This window comes from Carcharhinus amblyrhynchos, chromosome 10 (genome assembly GCF_965287045.1).
Source record: "Carcharhinus amblyrhynchos chromosome 10, sCarAmb.v2.hapA, whole genome shotgun sequence".
NCBI lineage: Eukaryota > Metazoa > Chordata > Chondrichthyes > Carcharhiniformes > Carcharhinidae > Carcharhinus > Carcharhinus amblyrhynchos.
Window position 1 is genome coordinate 64,419,279 of NC_137333.1, and position 17,327 is coordinate 64,436,605.

Here is a 17,327-nt window from a genome sequence, read left to right on the forward strand (position 1 = left end):
AGGAATTGCTGTGTCCTAGAAATAATAAGACTATTTCAAATTATAATTATACTTCCAGCAACAAATTTCACTCATACACAGGGTTGCCCAGTTATTTTGATCAAAGCAGTATTCTGAAAAATCTACTACATGTTGGGAATTATTTCTTTTAATCTCTAGTCTTCGTTGTAACTTGGTAATTTTTTCAGTCATACCTTCTGGTTCAGGTTCAGAGTCCTGGATAAATAGCCTAAGCACATTATAATATCATAATCTTCTTTTCTTCAGTCAGAACGCATTTACATCTATAAAATTGACTTTGCAATTTAGGTTGCAAGAGCAATCACTTTTTTAAGAGTTTTCCATGCCCTTGTGCGCTTGGTGTTATAAAAGTGGGAGGGAATCTCATAGAAACTTATAAAGTTCTAACAGGATCTGACAGGGTAGACTCAGAAAGAATGTTCCTGATGGTAAGGAAGTCCATAGCTAAGGGTCATAATTTGAAGATAAGGGGTAAACCTTTCAGGACTGAGTTGAGGAGAAATTTCTTCACCCAGAGGGTGGTGAATCTGTGGAATTCACTACCACTGAAAGTAGTTGAGGCCAAAATGTTGTGTGATTTCAGGAAGGAATTAGATATAGCTTTTGTGACTGAAGGTACCAGGGGATATGGGGGGAAGCGGGACAAGAGTATTGAATTTGATAATCAGCCGTGATCACAATCAATGACAGAGCAGGTTCCAAAAGCCTATTTTCTATGCATAATATTCTAACTGCACCCTCATCAAGCCATTGGATGTTAAACTAATCTGTTGCTGTCACATTAGTTATGATATTTTCTACAGTTGCCAAAAGAAGATGGCAATGTCTGAAAACACACTTAGCCAGCAATCCTGCTGCTATTAGCTCCAGACCAGAAAGCCTCCCCAATGGTCCAACATGCAGTAATGGAGTATACAACATCATGCACGTATAGTTTGTATTCGGCAGCTTTCCTCACAGTTGGAGATCAAACATTGGTTTGAACTCATGAAAAGTCCCATTGTAATAGTAATATATACAGGAAGAAATGAGAGGGTCCCTGTCACTCGCACAGACTCTGACCAGACACTGGTGACGAATGTTGCCGTCCTTGATGCTGGCAGCTTCCAAGGTGTTGTTGATATCACTGCAGCTGCGCATGTGCGGAAAGTGCTGTCTTCACAGCTACAGCATCAACAATTACAGCTGAGAAAACTAAAAGAAAGGAAACAAAATGGGAATAGAGGCAATGATTTAAAATTGTTAAAAAGGAAAAATAGAACGACTTTCATTTAAATGGCATTTCTCCTGACCACCAAATGTCATAAGGCACTCTACAGTGACTGAAGTACTCTTAAAGAACTTGTAGTGCAGCAGCCAATTTGTGCTCAGCAAACTTCCAAAAATATTAATGGGATAATGACCAAATAACCTGATTTTGTGATGCAGATTGAGGGGTAAACAGTGTTCAAAACACCAGGGCCAACCCTCTGCACTTCTTCAAAATAATGTCATGGGATCTTTTACATCCAAGCCAGCAGACAGATGGAGGCTCAGTTTAATGTCTCAGACTGACAGCACATCTGATAGTGTGGTCTTAAGGGTGTGTTTGCACTATCAGTCTAGATTTTTAACACTCAAACAGTAGAGTGGAGCTTGAACTCAGAGCTTTGTGAGGTAGAGGCAAAAGTGTTACCAACTGAGCCACAGCTGATTCCCAAATGCAATGGTGAGTCCAGTAGGCTGTAAAGTGCCCAGTCATAAGATGAGGTGCTGTTCCATAGGTTTGCATCAGGAATCTCATTAGAATACTGCAGGATGCTGAGGGCAGAAAGATCAAAGTGCAAGCAACATAGAGAATTAAAATGGGAGGTGACTGGAAGCTTAGGTTCTCACTTGTGAATCTAATAGCATTTTTCTGCAAAGCTGTCACTCAGTCTGATTTTGATCTCTTTGGATAAGAGAAGTTGAGAAAAGAGTTATTAGAGGAATTCACAATTAGGAAGGATCTGATCAAATGAGGGGGAAATGTTGCTATTACTGGATAGATCAAGAACCAGATGACACCAGTTTAAGTGACTGGTGAAAGAAGAGCTCAGTAAGAAGTCTGACAACACTAGGTTTAAGTCCAACCGATTTATTTGATAGTTCACTCACAAGCTTTCAATGTTTCCCTCTTCGTCAGGTAAATGAAGAGTTCTGGCATATATGCTCTGTCTGAGGCCAGAACTCTTCATTCACTTGACGAAGAGGGAAACCTCAAAAACTTGTGAGTTTACTATCAAATAAATTGGTTGGACTTCAACCTGGTGTTGTCAGACTTCTTACTGTGTTTACCCCAGTCCAACGCTGGTATCTCCACATCATGACTACGAAAGAAGAGCTGACAATGATAATAGCTTTTGTTTTATACAGAGAGTGGTTAGAATCTGGAAAACATTGCTGCAGTGTCTTTTCAATTGGGGTTTTCAAAAGGGAATTGGACCATTACCTGAAGAGGAAATTTTTCAGGACTCTGGGGAAAAGGCAGTGGAGTGGTGTTCAGTGAATTGTGATTGCAGGGAGCTAGCACAGGCACAAGGGCTGAAGTTTCCTTCTGTGTTGTAACCATTCTATGATTCTAAGTAGAGGTGACCACATTGTTAGCAGCAAGTACAAGAAGTAGAAGAGAATTGATGTTACACTTGGAGGCAGTATTTAGGAGCCTTGGATGATGAGAAAGGAGGAGGTAAAAGGAACAGTGTTGCATGTCTTGTGCTGGCATGGAAGAATGTCACAAGAAAGCGAAGGAGTATTGGGAGTGATTGGGCCAGGGTGTCATGGTATTCCTATGCATTGCTGAAAGGGGAGGGAAAAGGAGATTTGGTAGTAGCATCACCGAGTGCTGGTGAAGGACAATTTGTTAAATATAGAAGCTAGTGGGGTGGAAAATGAAAACAAGAACAACCCTACTATGCTTCTGGGAGGGAGGGGAAGGACTGAGAATCAAAATGCATGAAATAGATTGGAAATGATGGAAGGCCCTGTCAATTGCAGGAGGGACAATCCTCAGCTGAGGAATAAGAAAGACAAGCTGGAAACATTGATAGGGAAGAGTGCATCACCTGAGCAGATGAGACTGGGACAGAGTCCTTTTGGAAGTACAAAGAAAATTACAGCACAGGAACAGGCCCTTCGGCCCTCCAAGCCTGCATCACCCATGCTGCCTGATGTAACTAAAACCCTCTACACTTCCGGGGACCATATCCCTCTATTCCCATCTCATGCATGTACTTGTTAAGATGCCCCTTAAAGGTCACTATTGTATCTGCTTCCACTACCTCTCCTAGCAACAAGTTCCAGGCACCCACCACTCTCTGTGTAAAATATCTGCCTCGTACATCTCTATTGAAACTTGCACCTCACACCTTAAACCTATGCCCCCTAGTAATTGACTCTTCCACCCTGGGAGAAAGCTTCTGACTATCCACTCTGTCCATGCCTCTCATGATCTTGTAGACTTCCATCAGATCTCCCCTCAACGTCCTTCGCTTCAGTGAAAACAAACCAAGTTTCTCCAACCTCCAACTACCAGGATGCTGCCTGGTTTGGAGGGTAGATCTTATGGGGAAAGGTTGAGGGAGCTAGGGCTTTTCTCTTTGGAGCGGAGGAGGATGAGAGGCGACTTATTAGAGGTTTATAAGATGATGAGGGGGATAGATAGAGTGGATGTGCAGAGACTATTTCCTCGGGTGGATGTAGCTGTTACTAGGGGGCATAACTATAAGGTTCATGGTGGGAGCTATAGGAGGGATGTCTGATGTAGATTCTTTACTCAGAGAGTGGTTGGGGTGTGGAATAGACTGCCTGCTGTGATAGTGGAGTTGGACACTTTAGGAACTTTCAAGCAGTTATTAGATAGGCACATGGAGCACACCAGAATGATAGGGAGGGGATACCTTGATCTTGGGATTGAACATAGCTTGGCACAACATTGAGAGCCAAAGGGCCTTTACTGTGCTGTAATGTTCTATGTTCTAACCTCTCCTCATAGCTAATGCCCTCCATACCAGAGAACATTCTGGTAAATCTTTTCTGTAACCTCTCCAAAGATCTCCATATCCTTCTGGTAGTGTGGCAACCAGAATTTAACACCATATTCCAAGTGTGATCTAACTAAGGTTCTATAAAATGTCAACATGACTTGCCAATTTTTAAACTCAATACCCCAGCCGATGAAGGCAAGCATGCCGTATGCCTTCTTGACTATCTTCTTCCCCTGCATTGTCACTTTCAGTGACCTGTATACCCGTACACCCAGGTCCCTTTGCCGACCAATACTCTTAACAGTTCTGCCATTTACTGTATATTTCCTATCTGTATTACACCCTCCAAAATGCATTACCTCACATTTGTCCATTTTGAATAAGTAACTTATGTAAGGTGTGAAAAAAATGCAGTGAAGGCAGCAGTGAAAGTCGATGGGTTTATTGTGAATATTGGTGGCTAACCTAACTCAGAAATGGAGACCGTGAAATCAAGACAGGAAAGATTTCCTGATAAAAAAATTCCAAGTCTCCAATTTGCGGGAAAATGGGAATAACTCCCAATGATTTGTTTAATATGATTTCCAGAGCAGTTTTCCAATACTCTGTGCATCACCGAGTACCTCAGCGGGATTCACTCTGAAGTTTAGTGGGTGGGGCCTATTCCTGTCCAAGAGGCCAGTAACACAGTGCTGAGTGGGCCACTGCGCGTGTGCTGTCTGTCAGCACCAAGATCTGCTTTGTTGGCCTCCTGATAACTGGCCTTCCCCACAACCCTCATCGTTGGCTTTGCAAAGCCCCCCCCGCTCCCCCACCGCTGGCCTCCTTGACCTCCCCAGGCAAGCCCCAATGGCGCTCCCAAACAGTCCCAAACAGCCCCAATTGTTGTCCTCCATTCCTCTGCTGGTGTAGAGTGACAGTGGGATCTTCACACCCACCAATTGTCCTCCCATAATAGGCCCAGTCCCGTCTGCCACTGCCCAATGCCTGGTGGGCGGTGTCAGAGGGCCAGGCTGGGCACTGCCCAAGTGGCACCCCCCTTTATCGCCAACGTCCTTGAAAAGCCTCAGTAGGCTTTGTTCCCTCCACCAGAGTCAGCTGCTGTTCCCCATTAGTGGAGATGCTAGTGGACCTGGAGACTTCAGCTCCTCTGCTCGAGCACATAGCAGGCTGAGAGAATGCCCCTTATATGAAGGTAAGAGGAGGGTAAAAATTGAAAGCAAAGTCGATTATATTTTCCAGTTCAGGATGAGAGCAGGAAATTACACCAGTTCTGTCAGCAAGGGAGGGGGCCTGAGCTGAACTGGAACAAAGTTCTACATGTTCCACAAAAAGGCAGTCATAATTAGCATGCATGAGGCTGCCACAGCAACACCTTTTATTAGAAGGGTGTGAGTGGAGTTGAAGAAGTTGTTCAACGTGAGAGCCAGGCAGGTAGTGGTGGATAAGGACTGATTGGCCCTCCATTCAAAGATGAAACAGAGTCCTGGTGAAGGATGGAAGGGTAGAGTAGTGGTTCCCAACCAGTGTGGCACTGCTGTGCCATGAAGACCCTTAAAGTGTGCTGTGAAAACAGATTCAAAATTATTCAAAATGCATGTAATTAAACTAAAACTAACCTTCGTCTTTAGCTCTGTGGTTGGCATTTCCAAGATCCAACGAACTTTGGGCTTCTCATGCCGTACACTGGCTGGGAAAGGGCCACATGTGCATGGTTTAGAGCTTTTACGTTGGCCAGACTCACCTGCATGACCAATGGGACTTGGAACTGAAGACAAAGGCCCCATGCTCCTACACAAAAAGGGTGCAAAACTCTGAGAGAAACGAGAGAGACAGGGTGGGGTGAAAAAAAATACGTGGGAGGACAGGGAGAAGTTCAAAAAATGAAGAAAATAGGAAATGTCGCTCAATTTTTTTTTGATATTATGGAGGTGCGCCATGACATATAAAAGATTGGGAATGACTGCAGAAGAGGATTGATTTGATTTGATTTATTATTGTCACGTGTATTAACATACAGTGAAAAATACTGTTTCTTGCATGCTATACAGATAAAATGTACCATTCATAGAGAAGGAAACGAGAGTGCAGAATGTAATGTTACACTGATAGCTAGGGTGTAGAGAAAAATCAACTTAATGTGAGGTAGGTCCATTCAAAAGTCTGACAGCAGCAGGGAAGAAGTTGCTCTTGAGCTGGTTGGTATGTGACCTCCGACTTTTAGAACATAAAACAGTACAGCACAGTACAGGCCCTTCGGCCCTCGATGTTGTGCCGAGCTATGTCCAAACCCAAGATCAAACTCCCTTTCATTCTGGTGTGCTCCATGTGCCTATCCAGTAACCACTTGAAAATTCCTAAAGTGTCAGACTCCACTATCACAACAGGCAGCGCATTCCACATCCCAACCACTCTCTGAGTAAAGACTTTTGTATCTTTTTCCTGAAGGAAGAAGGTGGAAGAGAGAATGTCCAGGGTGCGTGGAGTCCTCAATGATGCTGACTGTTTTGCTAAGGCAGTGGGAAGTGTAGACAGAGTCAATGGATGGGACGCTGATTTGCGTGATGCATTGAGCAACATTCACGACCTTTTGTAGTTCCTTGTGGTCTTGAGCAATGATGGAAAAAATAAATAAATCATAGATTGTGGCAACCCAATGCTTCTGGAAGCCCGTATCAGCCTCTGAATTCTTAGCAAATGTGGTTGCATTCTAAGTATTTTGGTTGAATCTTTGCTGAAGTTTGTGTCAGCAATCACACATGTGGAATGTTTTAGTATTGTAGTAGTTTGTTGAGGCTTGAACCATATTGCAACCGAAGGTGGGGAATAAATAAACATTAACAAAACCCTCAGGAGAATATTATAAAAATTCATTACTTGGACTTTACATTAATTAAATGAAGAGTTAAAGCTCATCCACGTGTCACAATTTTCAAAAGGTATGGGAAGTGGAATAATTAATGCTTCAGGGAGCGATTTTCATAATTTGTATGGTACAATTTTTTAAGATGGGGCATTATGGTGAAAATCAATTACAGTTATGGATAATCCTTGAGGATTTCAGAGCCTAAGAGAAGATCTGTAAGTGAATCCATTGTCAGAATACAGAAGAAGAGAGTGCTGCTGGAAATGTACAACCTGTTCATTCACATCTCAAAATGAGATAAAGATTAACTTTTTTTAAAGTTAATTCATGGGACATAGCGCCACTGGCTGACCAGCATTTTTGACCATCCCTCACTGCTCGCTGGCAGTTAAGAGTCAACCACATTGCTGTGGCTCTGAAGTCTCATGTAAGCCAGACCAGGTAAGGCCGGCAGATTTTCTCCTGTGAAGTACGTTAGTGAACCAGATGAGTTTTTCCGACAATAATTTCATGGCTATCATTAGATTCTTAATTCCATATTCCTTTTTAAATTATTGAATTCAAACTCCACTATCTGCCATGGTGGTATTCGAACCCAGGTCCCCAGAACATTTGCTGAATGTCAGGATTAATAGTCTAGCAATAGCACCACTAAGCCATCACATCCCTTGTATCAATTAGGATTCAGGTGAGGGATCTCATGTAAGATTTTAAACTTCTTTGCAGGTGCTGATTGGCTTCATTTGCAAATGTATTACTTTCTGACAGAGATACCATATGTTCCCAAAGAGTGATCAATCTCGCGGAAAAGTGGAACTCCAACTTTTGCCCAAAAAATTCCATCATTTTTCATATTCCTCGTGTAAAAGTTCACCGCTGACTTTCCACAGGCACTCTGCTCTGACTCAGTTCGCTGCCCTGCTCTTTGGGTTCAGGTTAACACAGCAAAAACCAGAATTTGAAGCAGGAATTTTCTGATTGTTCAGTATTGGTGCTTGTTCACAAACTGCAATTTTCCCCCGAGATATCTGGAAACTTTAGTAATTTCCAGTTGGAATGATGGGAGCAAGATTTAGAGCAAATTGCAGAGTCTGTGTGCAGAGTGCGTGAGGACCATCAACATATTAAACCTTACCAGAAATGGAACTAAGCTTACTGAACTGTCATGAACAGTCTGATGGCCACATAGAGAAATAAAAGGGAATTCTTAAAAACTTACCTTTTTATGCATCCTTTTTGCTCCATCCACTTCATTGCAAGCCCCAAGTGTCTGAAGCTGAGGGTCTGAAAACCCAGTTCTGTGCTGACCTTGTGAGTCGCAAGTGTTGCAAGTTGTGAATGTAAACCACTTGGAAACACACCTGCATAAAACTCAGCCTTTGACCTTCTGCCTCAAAAAAGGGTCTCAGAACTTTCACCTGAGTACATACAACAAAAGAAAAACTATCAATATTGACATCTGAAGTAGAACAGAAAATAATAGAAATATCCAACAAGTAAGTCGGGATGTGAAAGAGAAAACAGGGTCATTCCATCATGACATCTGATCAAAGGATCCACTTTTCTTTGTTGGATGCTGACTGATTCGTTGCACGTTTTTAAAGTTTTCTGGTTAATTTAGAGTCATAAATCATAAAATTCCCTGCAGTGCAGAAGGAGGCCATTCAGCCCATTGAGTCTGCACCAACTCTCCGACAGAGCATCTTACTCAGACTCACCCCTCCTATCCCTGGAACTCCACACATTTACCCCACTAATCCCCCTAACCTACTCATCTTGGGGCACTAAGGGGAAATTATAGCATGGCCAATCCACCTCACCTGCACATCTTTGGAGCATGATGTGGATATGCCAGCGTTGGACTGGGGTAAACACAGTAAAAAGTCTGACAACACCAGGTTTAAGTCACACCGATTTATTTGATAGTAGACTCACTAGCTTTCAGGGTTAGTCCCTTTGTCAGGTGAACGGAGAGTTCTGGCCTCAGACAGAGCATATAAAGCACAGACAGTTTACAGATTACTGATTAGAATGCAAATCTTTACACCTAACCTGCTGTTCAAGTCTTAAAGTGGCTGACAGTGTGAGTGGAAGGAGCACTGATCACAGGTTAAAGAGATGTGTATTGTCTCCAGACAGTACAGTAAGTGAGGTTTTGCAAACCCAGGCAAGTCACGGGGGTTACAGATAGTGCGACATGAATCCAAGATCCCTGTTGAGACCGTCCTTATGTGTGCAGAACTTGGCTATCAGTCTCTGCTCAGCGACTCTGCGCTGTCGTGTATCGTGAAGACCACCTTGGAGAATGCTTACCCGAAGGTCAGAGGCTGAATGCCTGTGACCACTGAAGTGTTCGCCAACAGGCAAGACTGTTCCCTTCCTGTTGGCGAACACTTCAGTGGTCTCGGGCATTCGGCCTCTGACCTTCGGGTAAGCATTCTCCAAGGCGGCCTTCACGACACACGACAGCGCAGAGTCGCTGAACAGAGACTGATAGCCAAGTTCCGCACACATAAGGACGGTCTCAACAGGGATCTTGGGTTCATGTCGCACTATCTGTAACCCCCATGACTTGCCTGGGTTTACAAAACTTCACTTACTGTACTGTCTGGAGACAATACACATCTCTTTAACCTGGGCTTAACGCTCCTTCCACTCACATTGTCGGCCACTTTAGGACTTGAACAGCAGGTTAGGTGTAAAGATTCGCATTCTAATCAGTAATCTGTAAACTGTCTGTGCTTTATATGCTCTGTCTGAGGCCAGAACTCTCCATTCACCTGGCGAAGGGACTAACCCCGAAAGCTAGTGAGTCTACTATCGAATAAATCGGTGTGACTTAAACCTGGTATTGTCAGACTTTTTACCATCTTTGGAGCACCCAGAGGAAATCACGCACACACGAGAAGTATGTGCAGACACCAGAAGAACATTTAAAATTTTCATGATTTGCAGTTTGTTCTTTTCACCTTTGTCTGAACATAGTGTTGTATTTTCATACCCACAAAAAGCCAGGAATGGGTGCGGAATCATAAAACTTGTAATCACTGGACTGTAATTTTGAATTTCCCCCTCACAAAGAACAGCACACAAACTTCTCACAGACGGGAACAAGTTTGTTTTAAGCTTTGGGGTCAGAACCCTGTATGCACATCCTATGACATTGGGGTTGCTATTATATATGTAAGGGTATTAGCGAGGTAAATATGTGGGGCCAGATACTCCATTAAAGAGTAGGTGCAGACATGATAGGCTGAATGGTCTCCTTCTATATTGTAGGGATTTTGTGATATGGACCGAGAGGAATTTAAATTTTTCTGATGTCATTCGGGGAATATGCATGGCCCTCCACAGCTCTGAGCTTACATATGTTTGCAGTGTCGCCCCAGTCTTCTTCAGCTCTTGGAAGTTCTGCATCCTCTTCTGGAAAGATAAGAGGGAAAGGGCAATATGGTGGCATCTAAAGGCATGGAGATTGGAGAATCCTCCGAGAGGTCTTCACAATCATCTCCACATTGAGATTTGAGAATATTCATAGTGTTAGATGGGACATTGGCCTGGGCAGGTACCCCTGAAACTCTGTTCATGCAACCACCCAAAGTCTGACATATTACACGCAGCAATGCCTGTCTGTATGTCAAGCATCTCACTCACTTTACTGGAGCACAGAAGGTTACAGAAGTGCATTTGACACAGTATCCAGGTTCACTGATGGTCATCTGCTGAGCTAACCTGCAATATGCAACCAGGCTGCTTTAGTTGTGGCTGGAGGGAACTTGTGTCCAGCAAGGAAGAGGGTGTCCTTGCAAGCATATGGTTTGTTCAAAAGGATGTCAAGGTTGTGATCTGTAAATTGGGACACTGTGGCCTCCCTGAATTTTTGGCTGCTTCCATGATCCACTATTCTGGAATAAGGGTAGCGGACTAGAAGAGTCAAAATTTATGGTGCTCATGGTTTTTTCTATCATTAACTTTATATGATGGAATGCTATTGAAGGGATGGTGTTGCTCTTTGTGGCGTAGAAGAGCAGGGTTTGCCTTGCACAGGGTTGGTGGCCTCAGCATTGTATGACAAGCAACGTCAGTGCAGAGGGGTCCTGAGGTCTTTGAGGAGCATTCCCTTGCAGTGCATCTGGGTGATTTCTCAGTGAGCTGCCTCCTCTGGGTTGAAAGCACTCAGATGGAAGTTGGGAGTGTCAAAAGCGTTTGAATTCTGAGTGAGGGGTGCAGCAGGTGAGCCATGTCATTTGCAGAGCTGTGTGAGATGCTGCACCATGCTGTATGAAAATTCACTGACCTGCAGCACTGAGCAGCAAAGGATTGTTGCAACAGAATGCACAGTAATACGATTTGGGCTGGATCGCGAAGTGATCCCAGCCTCTTTTGTCTTTCTCTTGTGCAGTGAATCCATTGGAAGACCCACTTGGGTCAGGAGGGAAAGTGTTTTTGAAGCAGAGTTTCTTCCTTCCCCTACAGCAAACAGCTTCCCCACTGCCAGGGTCAGCGAGATGGGTGCATAGCTGGAGGACCTTCTTGAATGAAATCCACGTGCTGGGAAGGCTTTGATCAGTTATACTGAAGATTTCCACTTGAAGCCATTGAGAGACTACAGTTCAAAGCATTTTTTCTCTCAAAGAGCTTTCACTGACCGGCAGGTGATTGCAGCTTCTTTGTAAACATTTCACCTATCCAGCACGCAACTGACAGCTGCATTTCTCTCCTGCCAGCCTTGACCATGCCATGGGAACAGCTTTCGACTTCCAGCTGTGCCAAGGGACAAAAGCCAACAGTTCAGGCAGCAACTGGAGCAACCACAGCCTTCTCAGCCTATGCCCCTACCCAGGACAGAGGGGATCTGTGTTCTGCTAAGATCTAATTGGAAGGAGACAAGACCCCACAACACAGAGGGTCAGCTTTCTCAACATGCGTGAACATCAGTAACATAGGAGGCTCTGGGTCTCCTGGCAAAATCACTGATGACATCTGCAAGATTTCCTTTCCAGTGGAACAGATGGGTCCATGTCCTCTGTGTCCAACATGCCACTAGAGGTACAGTCACTCACTCAATCATTCACTCTCCTCCTGGTTCTCAGCCTCTCCCCAAGTTTATTGTGTGGTCCAAGGAGAGAAAATAAAGATTTATGAATGTTATAAGTGGCCTGTGTTGAGGGGAGGGAAGGACATCTTGGAGGGGTTACAGTAAGAGGTTGAGTGAAGTGTGAGTGTTCAGATGGAGCTGTGAGGTGAGAAGAATGGACGTATAAATGTGTTCTCCTGGGGAGTGTGGTGCAGGAGGATGCTGAGGAAGCCAGGGTGCAGGGTTTGACATTCACCTTTCCCACTCTCCTGAAGTTTTGGATTCTTGAGTGCCCTGTCTCCAGGTTGGAGGGACCACAACTCTGTTGCCAACTTAGCTACTTCCACACACATCTTTTTAAAAAAGATTTACTTCATTTTTAAATAACAAAATATTCAGAATGGACTGGGCTGTTCCAAATCCATCTCCTTGCTTGCTCTGAAAACCAATTCAAATTGAATCCAATTCAAGGCCCCCACAAGAGACACAAATGAAAAGAAAAGGCATTGATTTTTTCTTGTACTTGATCTGACATGTAATCCTCACCCAAAGACTGACAGATTATCGTGGTTTCTTCAAGAGGTTTACTGCTTCCTCCCACCCTTAGGTGGGCTCACCTCACTGCAGCTCCTTAGATCCCAGAGCAAGACCTTCAGGTAAGAATGTGAAACCTGAGGAGCAGCTTTCCCAGGTCTCTTCTCCATTCCTGGAGTTCCTGCAGCCTCAAAGATCCAAATGCTGGCAAACCTTTTGTAGACCATTTTTACTCTGGGAAAGAACAATGGCAGGATGCACCATTTAGTTGTGGCACGGTGGTAAGCACTGCTGCTTCACAGCACCAGGGACCTGAGTTCAATTCTGGTCTGTGTGGCATTTGCATGTTCTCCCCATGTCTGCATGGTTTTCCTCTGGGTGCTCCAGTTTCCTACCACAGTGCAAAGATGTGCAAGTTGGATGGATTGGCCATGCTACAATGTCCCTTATCATTTCAAGATCTGGAGGTTAGGGGGATTAGCGGGGTAAATTACATATGGTTACAGGGATAGGGCCTATTTGGGATGCCCTGTCAGCATTGGTGCGGACTTGATAAACCAAACTGCCTCATTCTGCACTGTATGAATTCTTTTCCATCTATGAAAGACTAGGTGGAGAAGAATTCACCTAATGTTTTGACTGCTTGAAAATTTGATGAAGAATGCTCTAAGGAATATGGTTAGAACTTGCCGGGTCAGAACTTATTATTCTGAGAAGGAAATAGGCCACTGCAACAAAAGTAAGAATGGGATCTGGTTATTGTGAGCATTCATTATTGTGAAACCTTCTATAATTATTGACTGAAGTGTTTTGAATTGTCGAATGAAATCAATGTGATAGATTAATAAAAAAAAAGCAGTCATAATCAAAGTGTTTACCACCTAAGGGCAACTAGAAATGAGCAGTAAATGTGACCTTTTGTCAAACAACAAAACAAATCCATGAATGTGAAATACTCCCTTGAGTATGGTTTCTTTTCTTGGTCAAAGTTATTTCAGATAACTTCAGAAGGTTAATGATTTTCGTCAAGGTGAAAAAAGTCGTACGATGTTCTGTGTGATCTCCTGGGTTGATTTCAGTTACCTGAGTGGATTCAAGAGGAATTTTCCTAAGTATTTCTTCCCTTTAGGTCCTGAATGTTTTTGACAGTCAATGGGTGATAGAGTGCTCAATGCTGTAAGACTGTTATCCCTCGCCTCAATACCGTCACATAGAGAAACTGATGCTTTTAAAATGTGTTTTATTGTCTATTAATTATAGCAGTAATAAAAATACAATGCAGCATAAACAATTCATCACAACTGCACAATTTTGGCCAATATTAGAAATAATGAAGTCTATAATGAGAAATCCAGTTTTATCTCTGTTCCATGAAAGAACTTTATTTAATTTTCTCATTTACCATCTGCTTTATTTTAATGGAAATTTGTATCATATCCAGCATCTCTTGTTCTTGGAGAGGCCGCACAGAAATTGGCCCCTTTGAGCTACTGCTTACGGACAGCCAGAGACAAGGACACGCACATTTAAACAAATTGACCCTGCACTACAAAAAGATTGAGAGGTTACATTGGTTATATTGCAGACTGTCTTCAGAGGCTGGATTTCATGTTCCTGCACCAGGGGTCATGTTAAATCCAATGTGTGGCCTGTCCACTACATATCTCCTGCCTCTTCCGCCACCACAGTTTTACCAGTGGTAGACGAGGTGTTGATGCTGCCATTCTATGGGACAATTGCGTCCCTCAATTGAGTGATTAAACTGGCAATGGGAGAGGCCCACAGCAAGCAACTAGCCCAGCATGTTTCCCTATGTAGGCTGGCAATAGACAGGGAAGGGGAGATGGCTTCTTACCTAGCTCTCAGGGCCCATCGGAGGGCCTACCATTGGCCTTACTCCTCCCCAGATTTCCCCTCCATCTCCCACCCCCTATTGGCCTGTCCTTACCCCCTCACCAAACCCCACCCCCAAATGCTTATAAAGTTCAAATCCATTGTTGAATGCCTCCTCAAACCCTGCCTACCATTCCAGCAGTGGCAGCCACGGTGCTGCTGGCACTTGAGAACTGCCAGCGGCCCTACCATTTTAGCTGGTCTAAGCGTCTGAGCAGGAATCTTGATGTCTCGTATAATTCAGCCCCTGGTTCTACAATCTAGATTGATTCTACTTCCAAGTCTGAATCCACAGAATACATTTAGACATGGTGCTTGGTACTGACATTGCATTTTGCTTTGCTTCAGACCTTGATTCTCTTGGGACATAATTGAGAACAAAAACCAGGTTAAAAATATAGCATGTAATAAGAAGAGAAAATGCTCAAAATGCACACCAATATAGTTTAGCAGCTGAAAAGAGAAAAAAATGGGATAACGTTTCAACATTTGGCTGGAATTTTACCAGCACGCCCGCCCCGATTCCAAGGCTCGCAGAGTGGTATTCTCCATTGGCCTTGCGTGGGATCCTACAAGCCTCTGGTGGGCGAGGTAGTAAAATTCTGGCGTATGTCTTCATTCCTTTCAGATACTGATGGACCTGCTGTAGGCTTCCAGAATCTTCTGTGTTCTAATTTCAGATTCTCGCAATTTTCTTTTCCTTTTTAACTTTGCAGTTACATTGTGGTTTGTCCGAGTGAAAATCAAACAGCAGGAACCACAGACCAGCTGATCCCTTTATTCTGGGTGTTGTCACACTTCAGAGGAATTGGCAGTAGTTAGTCTGCACGTTGAGAACCTCATAGAGTGTCACCTCAGTCACTGTGTGTCATTTAATGAGGATACAAGTGAACTGCACTTGTCAGTGAAAAGCAGCAATTTAGCAATACAAAACGTTAGAATAATAGAATCCAATTTACTTCACTTCATATTTTCTGTTGAGTTGGAGCCAGATAACTGGTGCGAGAGATTTCTAATGCAAATCTCTGAGGGACTCATGTGGTGTACCCTTTAAAATCATTGCTTGTAATGGCAGTTCAGAATTCTGAGAGTAAAATTTGATGCTTATTGCCATGGTGAAAACTCTATTGTGATATAAGCACCGATTTAATTGTGTTCCAGCAAAATCATTTGAATGGAAAGCTTTTAGAAAAATAAAAATATTTTTTGAAGTTTGGAATTCAGTGCCAAATATGAAATTCTATTGAGTGTGAAAGCAGGATTAGCAGGATAAATATGTAGGGTTATGGGGATAGGGCCTGGGTGGGTCAGTTGTTGGTGCAATGGACTGAATGGCCTCCTTCTGCACTGTAGGGATTCTATGTAACTATTTACTCTGCAGTTGTAATAAACATTAATTATTACATAAATACAAATTACTGCAGCTGCTGGAATCTGACACAAAAACAGAAAATGCTGGAAAATGTCAGCAGGTCTGACAGCATCTATGGAGAGAGAATAGAGCCAACATTTCAAGTCAGGATTACTCTTTGTTAGAGCTCCATTAATCATTAATCATTGCTGTGCTTTGGGTTTCAGAGTGTTCCACAGTTACCGTGTGCCAAGGCTCTCTATAACTATGAAGGGAAGGAACCTGGTGATCTCAGATTCTGCAAAGGGGACCTCATCATTCTGCGACGGAAGGTGGATGAGAACTGGTATCATGGCGAGCTGAATGGTACCCATGGCTTTTTCCCAGCTAGTTATATTCAATGCATCAAGCCTCTTCCACAGCCACCTCCTCAGGGCAAAGCACTTTATGACTTTGAAGTAAAGGATAAAGAACAAGACAAGGACTGTTTGACTTTCTCAAAGGTAAAATAATTGTTGTACAGATGTACCAAACGTTTGTTTTTAAGCTAGACATGTTTTACATTTACTCAATGCTTTATCATAAATTCAGCTGCAGAATATCTCAACCCTTAGAGTTATTGGAGAGCACTATAACCAAAGACAATCTAACACTAATGTGGTATTGCTCTCGCAGGTTCTTGTATTCCTTCAAAAGCTAGATAGATGCTTGTCCTCTTGTGTTTTACAGAAATTTTGGTAGTGGTAAAACGATTCAGCAAATATCATTCAGTCTATCTAACCTCCCCCCATGTTATATGATCCGCTGACCCGCATATAGCCCCAAGCCAGTTTTCGCTGACCAGTGCAGACCTTCCTCTGACATTGGGAAAGTCTGCAGGGAGATGATCAAAATTATATAAACAACTTTGCAATACCTGTACATGTTTGGTTATTTTTGAGTTGCCACTAGTGCTGCAAAATAAGTAATGTAAGCTGGGAAAACGTACAGCACTGCCAACGTTTATACATGGAGGAACCGGTTTTGAATGCGATATCAGTTTATGCTGAAATTCAAGGACAAGCTTAGAGTTAAGCTAGCTGTAGTATTCAGGCAGACTCAGGCCCAATGTGACTAACGATTGTCAAGATAAACAGGTTAATATAATACACACATAACAAAGATGTAAATGACTGATTGGTTTCTCAAGACTAATTATTATTTGAACAATCTACCAAGATAACTTATTTTAATCACCTCACATTTACTTCAAAGTATCTGTAAGAAGCTTCATTCCGATTTGTTTCACATCCTGTAGACATTATTCTGTTTGCCTACCTTCAATTCTGCACAAAGTTTCAATGTGGTATTAAGGTTACACACTGTTTACAGTATGGTCCTACCTTCGGTTCTGTTCTTCTGTGTGCAGAGACTTCAAGAAGTTCTGGTTCCACCCAAGTTACGTTTCAGTCCACGAAAAACTTTTATGCTTTATCCTTAGATCAGTTCAGAACATTATGTGCAGCAGTATAATAACATCCTACAAATCAATGGATAATATCCTTATAAATCATACAATCTTAAATCAAAGTTGGCTTGAAC

General features: G+C 43.0%; 1 protein-coding gene across 2 annotated transcripts in view; it reads left to right on the top strand.

Annotated features, from left to right (window-relative positions):
• LOC145349004 (E3 ubiquitin-protein ligase SH3RF3-like) overlaps positions 1-17,327 on the top strand; it is a 312,100-nt gene that overhangs the window by 211,161 nt on the left and 83,612 nt on the right. For both annotated transcript variants that reach the window (XM_080197200.1, XM_080197201.1), the window contains one exon: positions 15,974-16,249. In XM_080197200.1, coding sequence (XP_080053326.1) covers positions 15,974-16,249 — 276 coding nt within the window. The remainder of the gene's footprint in view (positions 1-15,973; positions 16,250-17,327) is intronic.